Consider the following 26115-nt stretch of genomic DNA (forward strand, 5'->3'; position numbering starts at 1 on the left):
ACTACCTACACTGACTCCAGAAGAAATAGATCTCAACAAATTGAGATTGAATTAGTAATCAAACACCTCTTAACAAAGAAAACCCACAACCAGATGGCTTCACAGGTGAATTTTACCAAACATTCAAAGAAGAATTAATACCAATGACATTCATACTTTTCCAAAAACCTGAAGAGGAGGGAACACTTTTCAATTTATTCTGAGTCTCCTACCACCTTAATACCACAGTCAGGTAAAGATATGACAAGTAATGAAAATTAAGGCCTAATATCCTTCATGAATATAGATAGACAAATGCTCAACAAAATGCTAGCAAACCAAATCTAACAGCACATTAAAAGAATAATACACCAGTATCAAGCAGGATTTATCCCAGGAATGCAAGGGTGAGTCAACATAAGAAAATCAATTACTGTAAAATTGATTAATACACCACATCAACAGAATGAAGGGAACAAAAACACACATGATCATCTCAATTGACGTAGAAAATGCATTTGACAAAATCTAGTACCCCTTCCTGATAAAAAAAAAACACTCTAAAATTAGAACTAGAAGGAAGCTTCCTTAAATGATAAACAGCATATGTGAAAAACCCACAACTAACATCATACTCAATGGTGAAAGACTGACAGCTCTCCATCTAAGATCAAGAATAAGAAAAGAATGCCCAGTGTCACCACTCTTACTCAATATTTTACTCATAGTTCGAGCCAGAGCAATTAGGCAAGGAAAATAAATAAAAATCATCTACTTTGAACAGGAAGAAGTAACTTTCCCTATTTGCAGATGACATGATCCTATATATGGAAAATCCTGAAAAATTCACAACACAGCTCATGAGCTAATAAATTCAGTGAAGTAGAAGGGTACAAGATCAACTTGCAAAAATCAGTGACATTTCTATACACTAGTAATGAACAATCCAAGGAGTAAATCAATTAAAAAATCCATTTATAAAAGCAACTAAAATAATCAAATATCTAGGAATAAATTTAACCAATGATGTAAAGGACTTGTACATGGAAAACTATAACATTTCTGGTATGAAATTAGAGAAGATCTAACTAAATGGAAAGATATTCCTTGTTCATAGATTGGAAGAATAAATTTGTTAAGATGTCAATTCTACACAAAGTGATTTAATATTCAAGGCAATCCCAATCAAAATTCCAGCAGCCTTCTTCAAAGAAATGGAAAAGTCAACCATCAAATTCATATGGAAGGCTAAGGGGGCCTGAATAGCCAAAACTATCTTGAAAAAGAAGAACAAAGTTAGAGGACTCACACTTACTGATTTAAACACTTATTACAGGGTTGGGGGGGGTGGGTGCAAGGGTAGTTCAGTGGTAGAATTCTCACCTGCTATGCGGAAAACCTGGGTTCAATTCCAGACCTGGTCCACGCACTTCCCAAACAAACAAGCAAACAAATGAAAAACCAAACAAACAAAATTCAACAAATTGTGCTGCTAAAAGGGAATACTCACATGGAAAAAGAATGAAGTGTGACCCCTGCCATACAGCATACAAAAAAAAAAACCAACTTATTACAAAGCTACAGTAATCAAAAAAGCATGGTACTGGCCCAAAGACAGCTATATAAACCAATGGGCTTAAAAGTGCAGAAGTAAACCCTCACATCTATGGCCAACTGATTTTTTACAAGGATACCAAGTCCATTCAGTGGGAAAAGTTTCTTCAACAAATGGTGCTGGGAGAACTAGATAGCTATATGCAAAAGAATGAAGGTATACCCCTACCTCACACCACATATACGAATCAACTCAAAATGATTCAAAGACCTAAATATAAGAACCAAAACTATAAAATTCATAGAAGAAAACTTAGAGAAATATCTCCAGGACCTTGTATTAGGCAATGGTTTCTTATTCTTTACACTAAAAGCATAATTAATAAAATAAAATAAAAGATAAATGGTACTTCATCAAAACTAAAAACTTTGTGTATCAGAGAATTTTATCAAGAAAGTAAAAAGGCAACCTATAGAATGGGAGAAAATATTTGGAGACCATATATATTTAAGTGTTTAATATCCAGACTATATAAAGAAATCCTGCAATGCAGCAAAAAAAAAAGACAAAAAAAACCAATTAAGAAATGAGGAAAAACTTGAAAAGACATTTCTCCATAGCAGATAGACATATGACCAATAACACATGAAAAGATATCACTTGTCATTAGCCATCAGGAAAATGCAAATCAAAACTACAATTTTAGACCCTCTAGAATGGCTATCCTTAAAAAAGGAAGGAAAATAGCAAGTGTTGGAGAGAATATGGAGAAATAGAAACACTGTTCATTGTAGGTGGGGATGTGAAGTGGGGCAGCCACTGTGGAAAACAGTTTGGCAATTCCTCAGAAAGTTAACTACAGAATTACCATATGACCCAACAGTCCCACTCTAAGTATGTACTCAAAAGAATTGAAAGAAGGAACTCGAATAGATATTCACACACTGATATTCATAGTGGCATTATTCACAAATGCCAAAAGGTGTAAGTAACCCAAGTGTCCACCAACAGATAAGTGGATAAACAAAATGTGGTATATAAAATGGAATGTTATTTGGCTGTAAAAAGGAATAAAGTTCTGATACATGTGACGACATGCATGAACCCTGAAGACATCATGTTGACTGAAACAAACCAGACACAAAAGGACAAACATTGAATGATCTCATTTATATGAAATAAGCAGAATATGTAAATTCATAGTCAGAAGCTAGAACACAGGTTACCAGGGGTTGGGTAGGAGTGAGGAAGGGAGAGTTCATGTTTGATTGGTACAGAGTTTCTGTTCAGGGTGCTGGAAAATTTATGGATGATAGTGATAGAGGCACAACTCTGTGAATGCAATTTAAAGCATGGATTCTATATTTGAAAGTACATAAAATGAGAAATATTATATTGCAGATACATTACCAAGAAAAAAAAATCCATAGATCTGTTCAACACAAAAAATAAACTCTAATGTAAATTATGGGCTATAGTTAATAGTGTAATGATACAGCTTTGTCAATTACAACAAAGGTATGACACTAATGCAAAATGCTAATAATAGAGAAAACTGTGAGAGGGGGTCATTTGGGAACTTTACACATTCTGCATGATTTTCCTATAAACCTACAACTGCTCTAATAGAAAATAAGCAAACAAACAGAAAAGAAAAAAAAGAAAATGCCAGCAGGATAGGGGTTATAGGGAAGGAGAACATAAATTTGATTTTTTGGACATGTTGAGTCTGATGTGCCTGTAGAACCTGGGCATAGGAGCTCCAGGAAGCAGTGGGACCTGAGAATAAGGGGTTTTGGTGGATATAAGCCAACAGATGGTCCCTGAAGCAATGGCATACAGGAGAGGGCTGAGAACAGACACTGACATTGCACAGGCTACGAGGGAAGAGGCACCAGCCAAGGAGGAGTGAAGGAGAAGTTGGGAGTGGGAGATGAAAAGAGGGGACTGTTTTATCTGTGGATGAGCTGTTAGAGACAGGCTCCACCTCTGTTTGGGAGCTGCAGGATCCTAGTTTCTTTAATGGGGAAAATGACAGCTTATACCTGAGACCGCTGGACTTGATAAGGACCTCTGGTCCCACCCCTGCGGCCATCTCCAAGAGGCCCACTTTAGCCTTCAGGTGACTTCCTGCTCCTTACCTCCAGGTATTGATTAACCAGGCGTAGGGTGCGATCCGTGAAGTTCAACATGTCCCTCCAGTTGAAGTTGACCATGCCATCGGCCCGGCCTTCTTGAGGACCCTTATGGAGGAACTTCAACAGAGCTTCAGCAGTCATGCCTTCTTCACCAAACTGCCTATTCATAAAACCTTTAACTGTTGGGTTCTCCAGGGTGTCCTTAGAAAGAAACAATACAGCCATAGGATTTAGAAATTCCAGAGGATCTTTGCTCTTATTCTTGGGGCATTTTCCATTTTTAATAATTAGAGAGAGATGCCCTAAGTCTCCCTAAAAAACTAGTGGGTTTTGTTCTAAGGCTGACCTATCCATAGCTCATTTTCCCCAAATCTCTCCAATGGAGGAGAGATGTGTATATGTGTGCTTTGGGGGTAGGAGGGGATGTTGGTATGTAGGAAGCTTTCTTTTTCTTTTGGATCTTTTTCTTTCTCTCTTAATTATCCTGTTATATAAGACTTTTGTCTCCTGGCTTTGTAAAGCTGGAAATGAGACAAGTCATCCAGTCTCATTCATTTTTGCAGCTACAGAGCTTACCCCTTTGGGAGACCCCATTCAAATAAATCTGAGGCCCCCGAGTGAATTCATAAAAAGAAGAAACCTCAAGAAGTCAATGGTACAGTTTTTAGGTTTCCCCAGAATTCAAGAAACATATTTCCCACCTAAAGTCAGTGACTTCTGTTAGTGACAGCTTCCAAAACCAGTGCCTTTAAGCCTTGCTTCTGACATTTTGATTTAACTCCAGGAATGATTAACCCTTTCCTGGGAAAAGGAAAACTAATGGAACTTTCTGGCCCTTCCTCCCCTGCCCAGCCATCTTCTGAGGCCGTCCATACTCTGATCATGGCCATTTGCGTGCTTTCGTTGAAGAAGTACCAGATCTGGGGCCCTACTTCTTCCCAGGCTTTGACCAACTTTCTAAGGCGCTCCAGTTCTTCAAAAGTTGAGTTGGCCTAAAACCAGAGGCAAGAATGGAGAGTCAAACGGAGAGAGAACCTTTGCTTGTGTCTTTCCTGTCCCCCCGTCACACACCCTCAATATTTGGGAAAGACTTCTGGAGGAAGTGTTTTTATTTTCTCAGTCTATTGGTATTTCCCAGAACAAACCGTCCTTTCCCAGCCTCCCGGATTGACATAATCCAATTTCTTAATATCTCAGACCTCAGTGTACAGGACATGGGTGTCTGAGGGCTTCATTAAAGCTAGATTTGGATTCCCTGTGAACAAATATTTGTCCTCCCTTCCTCCCTATCTTTATCCATCCCATGTAGCCAAGAGTCAGAGAACTATAAACCCTTCCATCAGGGATATAATTGGAGCAGTAGGATGAAAACCTCATTGCAGGCTGCAATAGGGAGGGGAGGACCCAGGCAGGGGGGCTGGAGCAGAGCATGCCAGAGATGACTCTGGATTGGGGAGGAAATGCGAGTCCACTTAGCCAAAAACAAGCATGAGGCTCCCTGCCTGGAGGGCACATTCAAATACACACACATGCTCACAACATTCATTCTTCTGGGCAGGCGGTGGAGTGAGGGAGAAGAGCAGCTGGGATCTTACGTTCTTCAGTATCCTGCGAGCTGCAGGGGAATCCGGAGTAAAGAGGATTTTTCCCATCAGCAAAGGCTTTGCTGCCCTCCAGGCTATTTTGGTTAAAGGGTTTGACTCCAGGCTCTGGATCAGTGCGTTACAAAAGGGTGCTGCCAGGAGAGAAAGGGCAGGCTTTATAGAAACTCCCTGACTGCTCACAGCTAAACATAGTCATTAGTGTGTCCAAGTCACATGTCTCATTCAACTCCACCCTGGAGGATTTAAGGAATACCCTAAATTAAGAGGCTGTACTCCACCAATAACAATCATTAGTAAGTAACAAAATGCCACAGTGCACCTCAACAATGGCCTCATCAAAGAAACAAAGGAAGGGGGTTGCCCTGTGGTTTTTTTGCTGCTTTAGAAGAAGGGGGCTGAGAGGTCTGCTGGTGATTATTGCCAGGAACAGAGGCCATTCTCAGATGAAAGGGTCCAAGAGGCCAAACAAGCCCTCCCTTTGGAATTTCAGCTTTAACCTCGATAATTTCCCCTTCAATTAGCTGCTTAACTTCCCTGCTGTGAGGTGCTATTTTACAGCCCAACCACTTTTGGTGAGCCTCTTTTCATTTTTTTTTTAACTAGAGGGTCACCTGGTTGCATTTCTTCTTCACCCCATCTCTCCACCCTAGAGGAGCCAAAAAAAAAAAAAAGCAAAAGGTGGGAAAGATTATGTGCCAGGGACTTGCCATTTGGAAAGTAATTCAGTACTACACACACAATTTTCCCTGCGTTTTGTCTGTAAAAACATTGTGCAGCCTTGTTTACTTGCCAGGGCCCTTCTGACCCAAGCTTTGCTTGCAACTCTAGGTTGCCTCCTCATTTATCTTTCTTCTCTTCCTCTAGAATTTAACCTTAGTTCAATTAGATCCGTGGGAAATGTCCCCTTTGTTCCCTATCCAAGTGGGCCCCAGTTCTTTCCATGGCTTATATCCAGAATTCTTTATGAGACCTGACCCCTTCTCTAGAAGAGAGGAAATGGAGTTTCTGGAAGGAAGAGCCCCTCTGCCCAAGGCCACTCAATGAGATCAAGGAGGTCAACCCCAGGACTGGTTTAACCTGGAAGTGTTAACCCTCAGCACATCAGAGGCCGATTTATACAGGACCCAGAAAACTTACTTGTTCTTTTGTCATAAGAAGCGACAGGATCTTTCCTTGTGGAGTCAATTCCCAGGAAGGCCTTGTAGTTATTATCTTCATACCAGTTGAAGGAGAACACCCGAGAACCTCCTCCCTCTGGATAGCCACACAGGAGGTCAGAAAAGATGCCCATCAGCTGTGTGAAGGTCTCTGGGCCGCCATTTTGCACGAGAGGCCTGGTGACCCACAGCAAGTCTTGAACACTCGGCCGATAGACAAACTAGGGCAAGACAAAGGCTTCGAATTAATTCAAAGGCAGCCAGAATCATTATCTGCCTCAAAGCCAAACTCCAAAGTCTGGGAAGACCTCCACAGATATGTTTGACTTCCACATTTAAAAGAGATTATCCGTAATCTCAGCAATTCTTACTCCAGTTATGATAATAAACCTACTGCCTATTCAAGGCTTAGGAGAAACTAGGATGTGCCTGGAAGAAAATAAAAAAGTGAACCTCAAAACATCTTACTATCACCTCTCTTCTTTCACTTCTCTTCATTTGAATTTCTTGGGAATGTGTCCTTAGGGAAATCCAGAGAGTATTTTGTTAGAAGTGAGGTCTTGGGTTCTGTTATCCCATCAAGATGAAGGAAGTGGAAGGAACTGGGAAATAAAATGATGGGGGAATGGCTCTGTCCAAGAAAGGCAAGGTCAGAGCAAATTTCTTTAGCCAAATAATTTAGAATTGTTCTTCTTATATTTGGGAAATCACCTTTTTATTTTATTAATTTTATCAAATGTGAACTCCTTCATTCCCTGAAACGTGTGGTTTCCGCCCGTGTGTGCGCGTGTGCATGTGCATGTACTCTAAGATTCAAGCACATGTACAACAGATGAAGTCTCCATTCTTGGAAAAACATTTTTAAAATTCTGTGCCAATCTGTGAGGAGACTGGTGGTCTCCTATTCTCCATATGGTGCCCCTGACACTCACTGGCCCTGTCCTTTGAAGGCATATCTGTAACGCTGAAAAATAAGTTTTAGGGGTGCCAGAGTTGGCACTATCTCAGCTCCCATAAAATCATTTGACTTAGCTTTGGGGGAAAATTAAAAATAAAAGCAATGCTGCTTTTATTCCCCAAACACATCTTATTACCCATTTTCAAAAGCACTTGGGAATTGTATAAGCCATCAGGATTCAACTAGGTGAGACTGAAAACAGTTCCCCTACTGCAATAAGGGATGTTTACCTGCCATGCCTCTCTCTGTCCGCATGCCATCACTTGCCCTCTGAAACTGATAAACCCCATGGAGAAACCACACAGTGAGTCATGCCTATAATCACAGTCTGTACTTCAATAATAAAGTCAGAATCTCCAATTGCTTCCACAACAGTGAGCCTTATGACTGCCTAGCAAGGGGTTATTACCGTTATTATGTTGCTCATTTAATCAAAGCCCTCAGAGATGAAGGGGGCTGTTCCAGGATCAAATGGCCCAGTATCAGTTAATATAAACTCGGCCATCTGCTTCAACCTCCTTCGCAAAAGCTTAGACTTGTCATTTAGAGAGGCAAGGAACTTTCTGGAACCACCAAGCAGAAATAAGAGTATCGACAGGCTTTGGGGATCTTCTCACATTCTCTTTCAAATTCAACCCTCTATATGAATTTTGAAAGTGCTGATTTAAAAGAATGTTAAACAAAGACTCCCACTGCAGAGGTGAACATGAGCAGAACTTTCCCTGCACAGTTGTGCTCCTTCTCTACTCAGGCTGAGCTAAATTTTATAAAGACTTATTCCAACCACATATTTTTCCAAGTTAGCTAAGCCCACGCCAGCTGAAAATACTGGAGGGGGAAAGTTTAGGGAAAATCACATTTTACCATGTGCCTCCCTTTCATGACTCTCACCGTACGTTAAGGTGATTGCTTAGTTCACATATTTCTTCCCCATAGCACTGCAAGTTCCACAAGGAACTTCCATGCCTGCCTCATTCATCATCCTATCCCCAAGGCCACTCATCCACTGAGAGAAAGAAGAAATTTCTATCTGGGAGAATGCTTGTGCAACCAGATATTAATTAAAATGCATGTCTTTTACAGAACAACACCAAAATATCAATTATTTTCTTTGTCCTGAAATTAGTTGATGTGTGTAAAATACTTGGAATTGAGCCTGTAAAGCACTATATAAGCATTTGCCATTATTATTAGTGGTATATATTGAGTGTATTTTAAGAGCATAGCAGAATAAAGGACCACCTCAGTACTGGATAGACTTAGATGTGATTGTAAGTCTGCTGATAATTTGTGGCACACCTGCAAGTTGGTTATTTGCAATGGCATTTCTCCCTAGGTGTAAAATCAGAAGCATGGTTCCTTTCTTTTTGCCCTTCATTCAGGAGCACAGATAATGTAGGATATGGCCATGTGCTTTGAAAATGTTAGATGGAAAAATCAATGTATTTCTCCTTGAACAGGTTTGAAGTACATTGCATTATTTGACATAAGAAGTATGGTAAAATGGTAGAAAATATATACAATGAAATTATAATTACCATCATCAGGCCACTTACCTCTTGAATTCTTGGAGACATATCAGATAATATTCTCCCCCAAGATCTCAGGTTGATACCTTGGGAATTGCTGTCTAGGAGTGTGGGAAGCTATAATTGATACAAAAAATATTTTCAAAACTATTTATGAAGTACAAATAAATATTTATAAATAAATTTTTTAAGGTTATATATCTATATACACACACAGGCACTATCTAATCTCCTGTATACATGAAAAACATTTTCTGACTTCTTTCTGATCACAGAACATTTTCCACAAGATTGCTTCCAGAAACAGAATTATTTTCTCAAATGTAATATCAAAGGACGTTATTCCAATCACCCAACGGAGCTAGTCAATCACAAATAGCTTCATGGTGACATTAAATACACCGAAACAATGCTGATTGCTGGTTTAAAGATACCAAACAAGACTCCTGGACCAAGGAAAACAGAGCAGCTTGCGGGAGTGCAAAGGAAGGCTGCTTGCAGAGGCGCACCCAAGGTGGCAGAAAAAAGAAGAAATCCCCAAGCAAAAGCTACGGGTACATTTCACTGTCAGCCTGACAGAAGCAAAGCCTGTGGACAAAGAAATCAAGAGCTAAGTCCAGGGCATCAACCTGGTCCAGCCCAAGAAGCTGGTGGAGTCCTTGAACATCTGTTCACTTTGGGGCTTTGCAGACACTCCCCGGCTCCCTCAGTGTTGTTTAGTTCTTTGCTCCCATTGTGTCCTTTTTCAAGCCAGCTGTATCTTCCTCTCTTCAACACTACTCTCATATGAGAACTTTGGTCAGCTACAACACTGTTCTTTCACAGCTGCTGCTGGCAGCTTCCAGTTTCTTTGCAGATCTTCCAGTTGTCAGGGTTCTGGTAAGCCCAGGCACATGCAACAATACACAACCATTCATGCATTTTCCACCTTGGTGGGTAACACAGAAGCCACAAGCTGGCTGATTTCCAAGCCCCAGACCCTGATGTGAACACCTTGTTTTCCAGGAGCCCAGGGTTCAAGTCCTGATTGAATCTCTGTCCTTCACACTTTCAAGATTGATCAAATCACTGGTCCTAAGAGTGTCTTTTAGGATTGAATTCTACATCTTAATTCCAAGGCTTAAATTTGTGATGCACAAACTCAGGTGTGCATCACAATCAGGTGGGGAGTTTGCTGGAGTAGGTCTGGAGGGAGGTTGGGGGATTTGCATTTTAATGAGCTTGACTTGTAATTCTGATTCAAGTGTTTGATTCTCAGGTCACAAGCCTAGGCTTTTATTTGCCAGTGCAGTTTTACTAAATGACTTTGGACTGATCCAGCTGTGGCAAGTGGGTTGAGTTAGTCTTTGACCATCCCAGACCCCTATTTCCAGCTGTGGGACCTTGCTCCCCTTTCTCCCTACTGTAGGTGCAGAGACCCTAATATGCCCTTTGGCCCGGAAACCTTAGAATACATTTAAGCACACTCATGAGATATTAGCATTTCAGGCATATTTTATAACTAGAAAATGAAAGACTTTATTATGAGTGATAGATACAAAGCAGATGGCAAGAAATTTCCAGAGGAAAGAGCAGCAAACCTGCTGTTGTAAATACACCACTGAGATGCTGTCTTCTCTCCTTAAATTTAACACTGGTCTTAGGGATTGGTCTTGCTAGGATTTTTCTTTTCAAACTCCTTCAAAATAGCATTCAGTGTATTTTGGGCAAAGCACTTGAATTCCTGGTTTTCCCATAGGAGAGTGGGGCTGAGAAGAGCAGATGGGAATGGAGGAAAGAAGCAGGAAAAACTGGGGCCAGTGGCAAGATAACCACCAAGTCCTGGTGATTCTCCCACCCAAGTATCTCCCCTAAGACCTACGGTAGATTAAAACAGACTTAAGAGACATATCAAAATGCATGTAGACCTTATTTGAATCTGATCTGAAAAAAATAAGCTACAGCAATCAGGGAAACTGAATATACACTGGGTATTAGAGAATATTAAGGAATTACTGTTAATTTTGTTGGATGTTTTGGTGGTTTGGAGCTGTATGTACATCAGAAAAACATGCACTTGAACTTCATCCATTACTGTGTGTTTGAACCCTTTGTAGGTAGGACATTTTTGATGAAGTTACTTCAGTTAAGGTGTGGCCCAATTCAGTCAGGATGGGTCTTAATTCTATTACTGTGAACCCTTTATAAGCAGAATGAAATTTAAAGAGAAAGCAATGGGAAGGGAGAAGCTGAAGGTCAACAGAACCCAGAAGAGAAGGGAGAGGCTAGAAGAGGCCACCATGTACATTGCTGTGTGACAGAGGAACTCAGGACCAAGGATCACCAGCAGCCAGACCCAGACCATCACAGTCTTTGGGGAGAAAGCATCGCCTTGATGATGCCTTGATTTGGACTTTTTCCTAGGCTCAAAACCATGAGCCAATAAACTACCATTGTTTAAACCAACCCATTGCATGGTATTTGCTTGATCAGCCAAGGAAAACTAAAGCAGATGTGATCATAGCATTGTGGTTTTGTTACAATGAATAAGCCCAGATCTTTTAGAGAGACACAGTGAGGTATGTAAGACTAAAATGATAAGATGTCTGTGATTTGCTTTTAGATACTACAGAGAAAAAAAATGAGGAATAGATGAAACAAAAACAGCCAAGTTGGATCATTGTTTAAGCTGGGTAATGGGTACATGGGGGGTTCTTTTTATTTTCTCTCTACTTTTGTATTTAAATGTTTTAAATTAAAAAGAGGAGTTTTTGACATGTAAAAACAAATTCCTGAATGAATGGATACAAAGTAAATACATACTCCCATCCTTATTTTTCCTTCCTCTCCAGAACTGTCTTTGTGCTGGTTTGAAATGATGTATGTACCTTAGAAAAGCCATGTTTCAATCCTAATCCCATTTGGTAAAGGCAGCTATTTCTAACTCCTATTCAGTAATGTATGTTTGAAACTGTAATTAGATCATCTCCCTGGAGATGTGATTTAATCAAGAGTAGTTTTTAAGCTGGATTAGGTGGAGGTGGGTCTCTACCCATTTGTGTGGGTCTTTCAGTTTCTGAAGTCCTATAAAAGAGGGAACATTTTGGAGAATGAAAGAGATTCAGAGAGAGCAGAGCAGAACGACATAGCCATGAAAGCAGAGTCCACCAGCCAGCAACCAGCCAGAGATGAAGAAGGAAAATGCCTCCTGGGAGCTTCATGAAACAGGAAGCCAGGAGAGAAAGCTAGCAGATGGCGTTGTGTTCTCCATGTACCCTTCCAGATGAGAGGGGAGCCCTGACTGGGTTCGCCAAGTGCCCTTCCATTTGAGAGAGAAACCCTGAACTTCATCAGCCTTCTTGAATCAAGGTGTCTTTCCCTGGTTGCCTTAGATTGGACATTTCTATAGACTTGCTTTAACTGGGACATTTTGTCAGCCTTAGAACTATAAACTAGCAACCTATTAAATTCTCCCTTTTAAAAGCCATTCCATTTCTGGTATATTGCATTCTGGCAGCTAGCAAACTAGAACAGTCTTAGTTCAAGTTCTCATCAGTTCTCTCCCAGACTATTGCATCAGAATAGCCTCCTCACTGGTCCACTTGACTCTAGCGTTCTCTTCCAATGGATCCTCACGTTGTCGCCCATGTACCTAACAGGCCAACCCAGGCCTGTCAGGTCCCCTGCTTAACAATCTTCCATCACTTCCTGCTGCCTCTGGGAGAACAGGCACATATGGCCTGTTCTGAGCTGGTGCCTGGCTCCCTCTCCAGCCTCCTCTCCTCAACCATTTCAATGTCTTTTATGCCTCGTGGCTCTGGACACTGTTTTTCCCATGCTTCTTTATGTGATGAACTACAACTCATCCTTCAAGTCTCATTCCTAACTCAGCTACGTGAAAGACAGTTGTCCCGAGGCAGATTTAGATGCTCCTTTTTCCAAGTGTCTTTATAGCCCTTGCCCGGATGTGCTCTTTTAAAATGGCCTGTTTAATTCCTTTCTTTGGACTCCACCCAATGGTGAATTCCACTAGACTGAATACTACCCTAGAGGCGATGATACACCCCCTCACTGGTCAATTAAAGAAGACTTTGAAAGACAAGTCTGTTTTAAAGTTACTTTTTTTAAAAGAGTAAATAAATTTTGTCTTTTTATCTTAGAGTCAAATTCCCTTTTGTTGAAGTACATAAATGACTTCCTGAAAATTCATAAACACTCAATTTTTCTAATTCAATCCATCTTATTGCCCAAGTAGTTCTAGACCAGACAAAGAACCCTAAAGGACTTTTTGCATCCATTTTTAAAAAATGATAACGAAAGTAATAAATACTTACTGATACAAAGTACAAGGTAAAAATTCTCTCTGCAATCTACCCTCTCCTCGGACAAGGGTAACCACTATTAAAAATTGGTTAATTCGAGTCACATGAAGCTTTTAATTTCATTTTTACATCTCTTCCCCTGATTGACAGTTCTGCGTTTTGACCACAGTTTGTATTTCAATCACATCCGCTCACGCAGCAGGGCTCGTAGAACACCCTGTCCCAAATAGTGTTTTTGCTTTCTCTATCGACCCAGCTCCCCCTGCATTTTTATCACCCTGTTGCCTAAAAGAGTCTCAATAAATCAGTAACATTCGGCATAAGAAAGACCACAGAAAAAAAGAATCATTTATCTGTTCTGCAAACATTGACTGAATTTATGTGCTAAGCACAAGAGATACAAAAGTGAATAAATCTCTGTCTTCACGATCATCCTCACAGTGCATGCACTGCCCCCAGACAGAGCTGCATCGCACCCACGGTCAGAAGCTACTGTGTCCAGGTCTCTGCACCTGGGCCCTTGACCCTTTCCCTCCCATGTGTGCTGTGAGTCGGCATCGTCACCATGGTAAAGATTGCTGTTTGTTATCCCATTTTGCTGAAGGTGATAGTGCCTGACTATAGAACTACATTTCCCAGCCTCCCTTGTATACAGTGTGGCCACATGACACAGTTCTGACAATCAAGTATCAGGAGAAGTCATAGGGTGAGGCTTCTGGGAAAGGTTTCTTAAAGGAGGTCCCTCGGCCCATCCCTTTCCCTTCCTGGAACATTATGTGCTGGGGGAGGTAGAGCAGACATCTCGAGATTGTAGGATAGCAAGCCCAGGGTGGAGGTGAGTGAAGGAGAAGAGCATGGGTTTTTGAGGACATTTGTGGAGCTCCTTACCTCTCCTGGATTATCTACCCCAAAACTCCTTGCTTAGAGAGAAATATGAAATCCACCGTTATTCACCATTCTGTTACTTACAGTCTATTGCAATTTCTAAATGATATAATCACACATCCGACAATATGTATTATGTATCTACTATGTATTAAGTACTGGGGGTACAGTAATGCACAAAACAGTCTTTCCTTCATGGAGTCTACCTTCAGAAATCTCATTCCCATCCCTACGTGTATATATGCTCAATACTCTCATACAGGAAAGAGAGAGTGTTCCTCTAATTCCTTATCCCCCTATAGCTACAGTGTAACTTCCTTCCTTCATCCTTTGTCCTCCTTCTTCTTGGAAGAGTGATCTACATTCAGTGACTTCATTATTTCACTGCCACGTCCTCATTTTGCATCCTTGCCATCCTAAGATGGACTCTAGTTAGAATCCCCAGTTTCCTCTTAGTTTTCAAGCCTAAAGGATGGTTCCCTGCTTTTCTTGACTTCTGCAACACTGCTCTGAACTGATTTCCTTTTTTCCCTCTCTGTTTTCCCATGAGTTCCTCTGCCACCACCTTCTCCTTAAAGGCTGGGGTTCCTGAGGCCCTCATGCCCAGTTCAATCATCTGCACACTCTCTTTGGATTGTTTCATCCACTTTATCATTCCATCTGCTACCTTTTCGTTGATGACTTCTAAATGTGCACCTCTGACCAGAGCTCTCCCTAGGGCTCCAGACTTGTGCATCCGATACTTCCTAGATCCAATATGTTCTAAACAAGTATATTTCACCTTCCACCAAACAGCATCTGTTCCTGTGCTATCGTACTAAGTTTTTTGGCTCTACCATTCACTAGGTCACCTAAGCTAGGAGCCTGGGAGTCATCTGATTCTTCCCCATCCCATCGTCCATATTCCCAGTTTGGAGACCTAAGAACTGGTGGTAGGTATGTGTGTGGGGCAGGATGAGCCCACAGATTGCAGAGGGGGTTGGAAAGGGACATCTGAAAAATGGCTTTAGGAGGAAACTAGGTCAAGGACCAGAGTCCGAAGAAGCTGCACAAATTAAAGACAACCAGGTTCTGGATGATGGGAAGTTACCTAAGAGGATTTAAGAGCAGAAACCCAGAGGCACAGAAACAAAGGAATTGTCACATTCATGTACCCAAAGAAGTTAGAGATCGAGTCAATCAGTTACTAGTGCCTGCCACTTCTAAGTACTCTCTCTTCTTTCTGAGTTATTCTTTCTCAGATGACCAAGATGACCATTTTCTGCCACATATCTTGCCTCAGTGGATATTCTCTCTTCATCCCATCTCTTTGACCTCCAGAGACTCTAGACACTCTGACTTTGAGATTCCATCCTGAATCTCATTCAACACATGGAAAAGCACTTATGTTTTTATCTATTCATCTATGTTTATATAGCTGTACATTTTTAAGGCTCCTAATCTTGCTTTTAAAATTGACTTTGAGTAACTCATTTAATGAATGATCTGGTATAATTTCTCAGCAATCATTGTAAATACTTAGGAATGTTTGTAAAGTGGGACAACCTGAACTATATAAACTGGTTCTGAATTTCATATGTTATGGTTATTTAATCATATATTAAGTTTTACAATAAAGTTTGATAATATTATTTCACTTAAACCTTTAATTTAATACTTGTTAATTTCAGTTCTAAAGGTTTTTCTTGGCATTTGGAGCCAATTTTTTTTATTTTTAGATCTCAAACATTTTTGTAGGCTTTTGTAAAGCTTGCAGCCCTTAGATGCTATGTCTGACACTTTAGGGTCTAATGGATAAGATGGCCAACCCCACCTCTTCCCACCCCATCCCAACACACCACTGCTCACCCCGCCCCTACTGGCCAGAGTCAATTCATCTGAAGTCACTTTTCCTTCTCCAGAAAGCCTCTTCCCTACCACCATGTTCTCCCTGCCTTCCTTTACCATGTGTTGTATCCCTGCTAGCTATCCTCATAAATTCTCAGTGCATCTGGTTATCACTTTTATATTGGTTTCTATTTTTTTTTTTTATGTATCTGTTTCTTCATGTGGTGGTTTGAAGCTGTGTACACCCAGAAAAATGTGTTCTGGATTTAATCCATTCCTGTGGGTGTGGACACATTGTAGGTGGGCCCATTCGAAAGGCTATTTCAGTTAAGGTGTGACCCACCTCAGTCTGAATGGGTGTTAATCCTCTTACTGGAGTCTTTTACAAGAGAGTGAAATTCAGACATAGAGAGAGAAAGTCACAGAAGTGAAAAGCTGAATACAATGAAACCCTGAAGAGAAGGGAGAGACCAGCAGACACTACGCCTTGCCTTGTGGTAGAGGAGCCAAGGATTGCTGGCAGCTGGTCTTCAGGAAGAAAGTATCACCTTGCTGATGCTTTGATTTGGACATTTTCTTGGCCTCAGACTGTAAGCTAGCAAATTCCCATTGTTTAAGCCAGCCCTTATCATGGTATCTACTTTAAGCAGCCCAGGAAACTAAAACACTTCACCAGATGGTAAACCCATTAAACATAGGGATGGGCTTTGTTTTGTTTTTATACACTAGGCCACGGTACAGAGTAGATGTTAAATAAGTATTGGTTGTCTTACTTGAGTGAAAAGATTATAATCTAGTATAAATTCCACAAGAGATGTCCCTACAAGACATGATGGTGACATTAAAGAAGGGAATGGTTAGTTTCACCTGGGGCCTGGGAAGGTAACACTTGAACTAATTTTGGAAAGAAGATGAGCTGGGTGATCATGAGGGTGAGGGCAGTGTTTTTAGATAGAAGGGGAGGGTGAGGCATTCCAGGAGGAGGAAGGAAAGTGAGGAGGTCAGAAGAGAGAATGACTAGAGAGAGATGGCCAGATAACAAGACCAGGAATTTAGGGGAGTGGTTATAGGAGAAATAACAGCTTGAGATGCATTTTTTTGTATTTGGTCAACACTATTTTTCAATTTTGTTAATAATTTAATATTCATTCATCAAATATTTACCTAAGCTCCAGTTATGTGCCTGATACTATACCTGCAATTCACTTCCCACTTTTTCCCAGTGGTGATAGTAAATAATGAAGGTCTTAAACTCACACCTTCGTTTTAGACACCACTCACCCCTCAGAACAGCGCCTGGCCCCGGACAACCCTGTACATGCATCTGTTGACCAATCATCTGGCTGATGCTGCCCTAAGTTAAAAAATACTTTTCTCAGGGCTTTCCTTTTTCTTTGCTTCCCTCCCCCCATTATCTATTCAAATTCACATGAATTGTTCCTGTTAGGAGAACCAGAAGAGACTGTAAGTTTATTTTAATAGAAATGTGAAAACATTTCTGGAAAAAAAGGTCATAAATCAAAATGACAAGTATTATCATCATCATCAACACATACACACACCACAGCTTCCCATGCCAGACATTCTCTTAACGTCCCCCAAAATGAATAACCCTTCCCTGTCAATACTGGGCTCAGCACAACCAACCCAAGTCCAGGGTCTGATCAGATCTCATAAGGAAGACTGGATCTCCAAAGAGGGCTGGGAAGTGATGCCTGTCTATCAGAGCCCATCACCTGCAGCTGATCGGAGGACTCTCTGGGCCTCGGTCCTGTACTTAAGAAATTGAAACGTGAGCCTAGTTATCATAGTTAGAGGCTCTGCTTGGGTTCTCAGGGAGCAGCAAAAGTTTCCTTCGGGGCTGTGCATTCTCTTTTCTTAAGGCAGACTAAAGCATATTAGCTCTTGAAAAAATCTTGTTTGAGAAGTATTTGTTATTCATCAAACAGATGTGTTAAACAAATGCAACTCTGCCCACACATGAAATGAACCTATTTTTATGAAGTGCATTTTTGTTTATTTTATTTTTTCTCAGAAGACAATCTGGAAAACAGTATAAATTTCTAAGTTGAGGATATAACTAACATAAGTAGCAGTGACTAGTATGTTAATAGTTAATTGTATGCTTATGGGAATGACATGGCCCCTGGGAGCTGGGAGAAGATTCTGGATCGAAGGAGAAGATTCTGGATCGAGGGACGAGCTGCTGTCGTGAAAGCACCCAGACCAGAGGTGAAAGCAAATGAAGCTGGGGACAGACTGTGGGGCCTGCGGTTCTCAGTCCCGGGTCTGCTGCTACAGGAAACCCAGATTTATCCGGGAGGGAAGTGGTTGCTAGGTAACTGGGAGAATGTGGATTTGAAGCATGTTTGTTGCAACCTGACAGTTGTTAAGCATCAGATGAAAAGGGAGGAAGCTGGCTTCAGTGGTGAGGGGGCAACCAGAAGGGGACACCCTGAGTACCAGGAAATGCGTCATGAGTGGAGAATTCAGACTAAATCACTCGGGGCAGAGGGGGGGGTGCGGAATGCCAAACCGTCTAGTGGGAGAAGTCGCAGAGCCACGCTGTCTCCTCGGACTGGAGGGAACAGAGCGTTTGAATGTGGGGGTGGGCTCTGCAGTCTGTGAACAGATGAGTTATGGGGCTCCCTTTGGCTAAACAGAAACTGGGCTTTTTTTTCTCTCTGCGGTGACTTCAGTCCCGGTATTTGCGGTTGACAAAAGCAAAACTGAGTTTGGAATCTGGGGGCTGTTGAAAGGTGACACGGGTAGACAGACTTCTTCCTAGTCCAGGGGTCTGAAGAAGAGAGCATTCTAAGGGGTTGAAGAGGGCATTTCTGGGAATGGAGCACTGAGGGGTGAGGAAGGGGCCTCCAGCAAAGCCATTGTATTCTTGCTTTGATAAGAGCAAAAAATGGCTTTCATTCATTTCATTCATTTCTTTTCCATCTGTTTTTGTTTTGGGGGGGGGCGGCGCAGCGTATGGTCCAGGAATCGAACCCAGGTGTCCCGCATGAAAGGCGGACATTCTAACCACTGAACTACACCTGCACCCCCAGCTGTTTTTTTGTTTTTGCTTTGTTTTGTTTGCATGCGCAGGCCCTGGGAATCGAATCTGGGTCTCTGTCATGGGAGGCGAGAACTCTGCCCGTGAGCCACTGTGGCCTGCCCACCCAACTGTTCTTGTGAGATATGTAGAAAAGGTCTTATCTATCTCATTTTTAAAGATGGGGATGCTGAGGTTCCTTCACACGACAGCACGTTAGGGGCCCCTGGCTGGCGGGCCAAAGAGCTTCCCGCGGCCCTGTGGGCTGCCCACATCTCTGATCCTCCTGCCCCTGGATCCCACTCAGGGGAGATGCTAATTACTACAAGGAGAGACGAAGAAGAAGCTGTGGCTATACAGCAGACCTTTCAGGAAAGGGTACATATCAGCGGAAGGGTGGAAAGGAATTTGAGCGCAGAAACTGTTAACATGGGGTCAGGCTTCAGCAGCTCGGTGACTTCCCACCCGCTGTGCGTCTGTGGGAGCTTACATTTTCCCTCCAGAAAAAGGGTTTAAAGCTCTTGTCAGATTCTCAATGGTGGTCCTAAACCATCAAAAAGTAAGAACTCCTATAGAGAATGAGAAATATCAGAAACCCAAATCCTCCCAAAAATGAGTTTACCTGGGGCGTAAACCCTTCCTGCACACGCGCGCGCGGTACAGACTCATTCTATATTTACCATATGAATAAAGGCCAGGACCCCAGGGCTCGTTCTTCTAAACAGCAACCTTTCCAGGGCCTGTTTGCGCCCCTACTGCTTTAGTTTTTGACCTCTCTGTACTTCATCCTTTTCAAATCCCTAAAAAAATATTTGATCTGTCATGAAAACAAGCCCTGCTCCCTGCCTGGAGCCTGAAAGAAATCCAGGCAGGCCAATGACAGTCCCACCTGTGGGCTAATGAATGTGTAGCAAGCTTGGTTCTTCTCTTCAATTTCTTTTTTTTTATTTCTTCTTTATTCAAATCCATTCACACAGGGAAATTTTGAGTGTCATACACACGTATTTTTGTAGATGGTAGAACAAACACTATTTGCTGTAAATCAGATATACTTGCTGTGGCTTAATAATTAAAAAACAAAACTGTTCACTGACTTGGTTTTGTTTTCCCTTGACAGCTCTGTTGCCCCTCAGTGCTACTGGACTTGGCATCAATTCTTTTTCTTCTCCCTTCCCCAAATCCTCAGGCAGAAGTGGGAGAAAAATTGAAAGTCAACAGATTTGGAAATCGGAAAGGAGAGGAAATCATGAAGTTAAGTCATTAATGGCATCTTGTTATAAAATCCTGGAGACTTGGGGCTTTTCCAGAGACTTTTGGTACAACCATATCCATCAGAAAATTAAAACACATAGTTGAAATTTAACAAACTGCAACGAATGACCCCTGAGAGAAGAAACAGTGGCCGGCTCTCACTGGGCAGTGGGCAGTCCACCTGTGTTTATTCCCAGTGATTCAGGAATTCGGGGAGCAGAGCCAAGAACCAACAGGACATTTAAAGGAACATGTAGTCAGAGCCCCCAAGACTGAGTCTTTTCTTCTCCTGAAGTCAGCCACTTTGTCGTCAAAGACACCAAGGTAAATAAGTCAAAAAAGTAAAACCAGCAACAGAAGAGTAGTTTAGGAAAAGAAAAGAAGGCTGAATCATGCCACACTGGAAGCCGTTTTGCAAAGGGGAAAAACCATGAGCCAAAATGCTGGGGAGGCCAAATTTCCTCTCTCCACGTCCAGCGAGAAGGGAAGGGGGAAGGGAGGGAAACTCAGATTTCCCAGCAGTGTGGCAGGTCTTGGCAGCCGCCTCAGTTCCCCTGCCGAACTTCCACAAATAAACATTTGAAGCAGAAGGGACAGATTTGCTTCTCAGCAAGATTTCAAAGCCATGCACCAGAGCTGGAGAGAAAACAGGAAGGACTGTAGAGGGAGGAGGAGGGGAGGAGGGGCAAGCCAGCCTTGGGCCAAACCTGATGGGAAACATCCCCACCCCTCACCCGAAACTGACACGCAATTTTTTTTATGGGGTGTGAAACATTTCAGGTAGGGCTGGCAGTAATGACACCTTGGGCCCAGGGCTGCACTTCTGAGTTTCAAGCTGGGGCATTAAGCCTGGAAAGGCCACAGGGGAAGGCAAGCTCCCTCCCAACCTAGGTGAAACCAAGAGGGACTAAATCTCTTTGAAGTAAATTCAGTCACTTGGCTTCTTGGCTTTTTTCCCAGCACTCCTAGGTCACCCGGCCTCCAATCCATATGTGTGTGTGTGTGGGAGTGAGTGTGTGCAAGTGCACGTGAGTGTGTGTACTAGTAGGTCTGTGAATGTGTGGGTGTGGGTATGCAAGCGAGTGTGGGTATGAGATATGCCAGTGGGTGTATGTGTAGGTTGTGAGTGTGTGAATGAGTGTGAGTGGGAGTGTGTGTGTATAGGTTGTAAGTGTGTGAATGAGTGTGAGTGGGTGTGTGAGTATACATATGGGGATGGGTGGGATGGAGTAAGGCCTTGGACCCTGCATGTGGAAGAGTGGAGGATGACAGCACTCACTTCTGATCTTCAGGAAGCCGAGGAAAGACACGGCTGACCCCAGTTGGTGCTAACCCCCCAATACTCCTCTGGGATTCTCTAAGCTCCCCAGGTTCCTGGGTCCCTGAGGCTGTCCCCTCACCCCGACGGCACCGCCTACTCCTTACACAACAGGGGCATGTCGCCACAGTGGTTTTCTGAGTTTTTCTCCCTTTCTTTGTTGATGAAAACTGCGCTGGCATTTAACACAACCTTGTTTACACCCTGTCGGGCGGGTGGGCGTGGAGGGCAGGGGCGCAGCTCCCCCCACCACGTGGAGCCCCAGCGGCTCCTGGCCAACCAGCTGCAATAACAGCCCCGCCCACCCAGAGGCCCTTTCCCAGGCCCTGGAGCAGTCCCTGCCTGGCGGATGCCCTCCCAAGGACCAGGGGATCTGGCCTGAGCCTTTCTGTGTCTGCCCCAGGGTCATTTTTCTAAAACCACTAATAAGTGGCTACAGGAAGCATAAAAGCAAAAATCCTATCTTAATGCCTGGAATTTCTTTTGGGTTTCTTTGTTATTAATATGTATATATATATTTATGTCAAATGGAGAAGTACATTTCCAGGGCATCAGAAGGATAGACAAGGTGTCTGTCCTCTTTGCTTGGGGCCCACGTGTCCCATTTCGGTTGTCTTTCCCCCCCCAGAGATGGGGACACCAAGTGTGGGCAGAGCCAGGGTTTTCTTCTCTAGGCTGCCTCTAGGCCCGCTTCAGCCTCTGCCCTCAGCTGGCTTTGTTAGTGGAGCAGCAGGCGGGTGCATCTCCACAGAGGCTGCTTCCATGGGCGATCAGGGGAGAGGGCTCTGCAGTCTTAGACTCACTTTGGAGACTATTATTATTATGTTTGACCCACAGAAATTGTGATTGTGGATCAAACTCCCAGGGTCTAGATCAGTGATTCTCAACCCCAGCCAGACATGGGGATTATGTGGGAAGCTTTTCAAAATACCAACGCCAGGGTTGCACCCAGGCCAAAGGAATCAGAATCTGGGGGGCGGGCTGGGGGGGGCATGTGTAGTGTTGAAAATCTCCCCAAGCAATTCCCCATGCAGCTAAGGCTGAGAAGCACTGCTCAGGGGACAAAGGCTGCTGCCGTTGGTATGTCTAAGCCTCAGTGCCGGGACAGGCCTGTGTGATGGTCTCCGCTCTGACTCCCATCCAATGAAGGTGGGAGCCAAGATTTGGGGTCACAATTGGACCCTTGGCCTCAGCACAGTCCCCGGGCCTGGTGGGTGCCTGACTCAGGTTTGAGTGCCAGGTGGTAAGCTGAGATCCGGGAGGGCAACCGGGCAAAGTTACCCCTAATCTCTGAGTCCCAGCACTCATCAGGGCAGCAGGTGGCTCTCAGATTTCTGGTCTCTCTTGGTCTGTTAACGAAACATTCTGCAGTCAGTGGCCTGAGTTTTGAGTCCAGCCCCTAAAAATCAGTTTTGCCCAGGAGTCCCTTTATCCTGCCACCTCTAGAACTGTCCTAGAATCCCTGGCATGCCCTGGAAGGCAAATTCACCTACAGCGATGGCCGAGGTGCGGCATGAAAAGGAGCAGGACCCTCCCTCTTCATGCTGAGCAGTGCACCGTTCACGCATGGGCACCCTGGAAGCCCGAGCCCTGCACCCCCACCCAAGCCGGGTGCACAGATGCTGTTCATTCTGCCCCATCGAGGGTGCGGGCACCGGGGGGCCTGACCAGGAAGCCCTGATGGCTCGGTGAACACAGATACACCACTCCGGTGTTAGCTGCCTGGGATAAAGGATCCTTATTGCCTCACTGTTCTGTCTGCTTCTGAAAACACACCGAGGAGTGTGTCTAAAACCTGGCTTGCTCTTGAAACTTTGGATGGAGAACTCTGAACTGCACGGCTCTTTATTCTCCTTTTAGGCTGCGGGAGGCGCGAGACCTTTTTGGGGGTCCTGGACTCTCAGTGGTGGTGGGAGGCACAGGCCCCGGGCCTCCTTTTCCACTCTGCAGACCCACCCTGACGAGCTGGGGAAATTGTAGAGATGCTGCCCAGGGGGAAGTCATACTTTGAAAGGGATTAATTATGAGCTCTTCCGAAAACTATGGGGTCTTGTTTTATCTTGCTTTGTTTTCAAAAGCCTTCAACTTATTTTGTAACACAGGCTGAGAGTGTGTTTTCTGGAAATTGAGAGGACGACCACAAAATAGACAAAACGCAAATTCCTCAGTCAAGTTCTCAGTGCCCAATGCTCCCCACAACACAGTTCAAGAAAAATAAAAATGTAGGCAAAAGAGAAAACACAACAAACTACTGGAAATATATGTTACTTTCTCTGAAGGATTCTAATTTTGAATCTCCAGTGTGGCCTCAGTTGCTTGCACTCTCATCACCTAATGTAAAAGGGAAGTTTCTGGGCCCAGCCCAGGCCTCCTGTACTTCTGAGGTTTGGATCTGGAATGTGCATCTTTCACCAGTTTCCCTAATTTTCATGTTCTCTGAAGATGAGAACTGCTATTCTACATCTCCTTTGTACAGTACCTTCTCATCGTATCTCCTAGGAAAGGAGGGGATAGTATCAGCCCTGAGCAGCCTGCTGGGATGCAGTTCTCAAACAGAGGGTTGAACTAGATCAAGGCTTTCCAAATTTTTGAGACTATGAATCTTCTTTCCACAACCTGAGACCAGACCCAAAGGAGCATGAGCTCTCATTGATAAGAATCTATTAAATTCTTTGCATCTATTTTTTTCATGTATCTTTTCTTACTACCCTATAAAGTATTATATTTGTTTTATAGATGAGTAAATAGGACATGCGGAAGCTAAATATCTTGCTTAGGAAATCACCTCGCTGGGAAATGGTAGGACTGTGCATCAAACCAGGTCAGCTTCTTCCCGTACACCACTGCTGGAGTTGGCAGAGAAGATAGATCCCACATGTGAGGTGGACACAAACCTGCCATAACCACATACCTAACGGTGACTCTAATGATGACTGCTGGATCCCTGGGCCGCTGCACTAGAAATACCATCAGTCAAGGTTCCTTGGCCCTTCCTCAAGAATTGTCCTGAACCCCAGGCAGACTCACACCCTCCTCAACTTCAATTCATGGGTCCCGCTGGCCTGACATCAGCCCCTGCTGCCCAGAGGAATTAGCAGCTAAAAGCCTCCCTTACCACACGGAAGAGCTTGAAGAAGTCCACGTTGGCATATAGAGTGTCTTCCATCCACTGCAGGGTGCCCTGAGAGAGGGGGCACAGGGCGTCAAGCACTGTCTGCGCCCCTCGCCACTGGCTGAAGAGGATGAAGTGCTCCAGGAGGGCCTTGCTGCAGGCGATGTTCTTCAGCGTCAGGTCGGGGACTCCGTGAGCAAACTGCAGAAAGGGGAGGCAGCTGAGGAAGGCAGAAAACTGGTCCCCCCAAAATGTCCACATCGCAATCCCTGGAACTTACAAATATGTTATGTCATAGGGCAAGGACGGATAAGGGCACTGGCGGCATTCAAGTTGCTCATCAGCTGACCTTAAAACAGGATTATCCTGGATTATCTGGGTGGGCTCAATGGAACCACAAGATGTTTTACACGGGGAAAAGGGTGACGGAATAAACAGTGTCAGAGCAATGCCATGTGAGGACAACCTGACTGGCCATAGCTAGCCTTGGAGATGGAAGGGGGCCATGGACCAAGGAATGTGGGACAGTCTCTAGAAGGTGGAAAAGGCAAGAAAACAGATTTTCCCACAGAGTCTCCAGAAAAGACTGCAGCCCTGTTGACACCTTGACTTCTGGATTTCTGACCTCAGGAACAATAAGATAATAAATTTGGGTTGATTTAATTGCCACTGAATTTGTGGCAATTTGTTACAGCAGCAATAGGAAACTAATACACTCTGCAAGTCTCATTTCATTAGAGAGCCATTTAAAATTTGGTAAACCTCCTTCTCAGCTTCATGATGCTAAGGTACCATCAGGACACACTCCCTGAAGCTGAGACAGGAAATTTCCAGACTGCATTAGCAGTGGTGGCGAATGACAAACCCCTCTCTCCTTTCTCATCCTCTGTAGCATTGAAAGATTTAGCAAATACAAATACCGGATGCCCTCTTAAATTTGAATTTCAGATATCCACCCAAGACTTTTTTCATATAAGTATGTCCCAAATGGGTTCCAAATGGGATATGCTTATACTACAAAACTTATTCATGGTACGTCTGAAATTCAAATTTAACTGGGTAGCCTTAATTTTATCTGGCAACCCTAGCCCTCTGGGTAGCCCAAAACCATGAGTTTCTGTGGAACACATGGATGGTGACTCATGAAGCATATTTCCTGTGACGGGCTCCAAACACTAAGATGGCAAGGAGGGGCATCAAGCCTGGCTGGAGGCTCTTGGTAGCTGGCACAGCACTTGCCTCCTGAGTCCTGGACTCCAAGAATGTGCAAGATCCCAAGTGGTGGGAACAGATTCATGAGCTCCCCTGGGCACTAAAGCTTCCCCATGGCTTCCAATCACACCATCCTCTGGCCCCGGCTTGGCTACCTACCCTATATGAAGACTGTCCAGACTACACATGGATGTCTGGTCCTGCAATGAGGCAAAAGGGGTCAAAGCTAATGGATTAATGTGG

At 43.5% G+C, this 26115-nt stretch overlaps 1 protein-coding gene across 1 annotated transcript in view; it reads right to left on the reverse strand.

Annotated features, from left to right (window-relative positions):
* The window catches only part of ABCA4 (ATP binding cassette subfamily A member 4), a 157356-nt gene that overhangs the window by 111802 nt on the left and 19439 nt on the right, over positions 1 to 26115 (reverse strand). The window contains exons 6-11 of the mRNA XM_077119351.1: positions 24664 to 24861; positions 8948 to 9037; positions 6414 to 6654; positions 5268 to 5407; positions 4548 to 4664; positions 3676 to 3873 (exon numbers count right to left, since the gene is read on the reverse strand). Of these exons, the coding sequence (XP_076975466.1) occupies positions 3676 to 3873; positions 4548 to 4664; positions 5268 to 5407; positions 6414 to 6654; positions 8948 to 9037; positions 24664 to 24861 (984 nt within the window). The remainder of the gene's footprint in view (positions 1 to 3675; positions 3874 to 4547; positions 4665 to 5267; positions 5408 to 6413; positions 6655 to 8947; positions 9038 to 24663; positions 24862 to 26115) is intronic.

This window comes from Tamandua tetradactyla, chromosome 11, assembly GCF_023851605.1.
Source record: "Tamandua tetradactyla isolate mTamTet1 chromosome 11, mTamTet1.pri, whole genome shotgun sequence".
Taxonomy (NCBI): domain Eukaryota; kingdom Metazoa; phylum Chordata; class Mammalia; order Pilosa; family Myrmecophagidae; genus Tamandua; species Tamandua tetradactyla.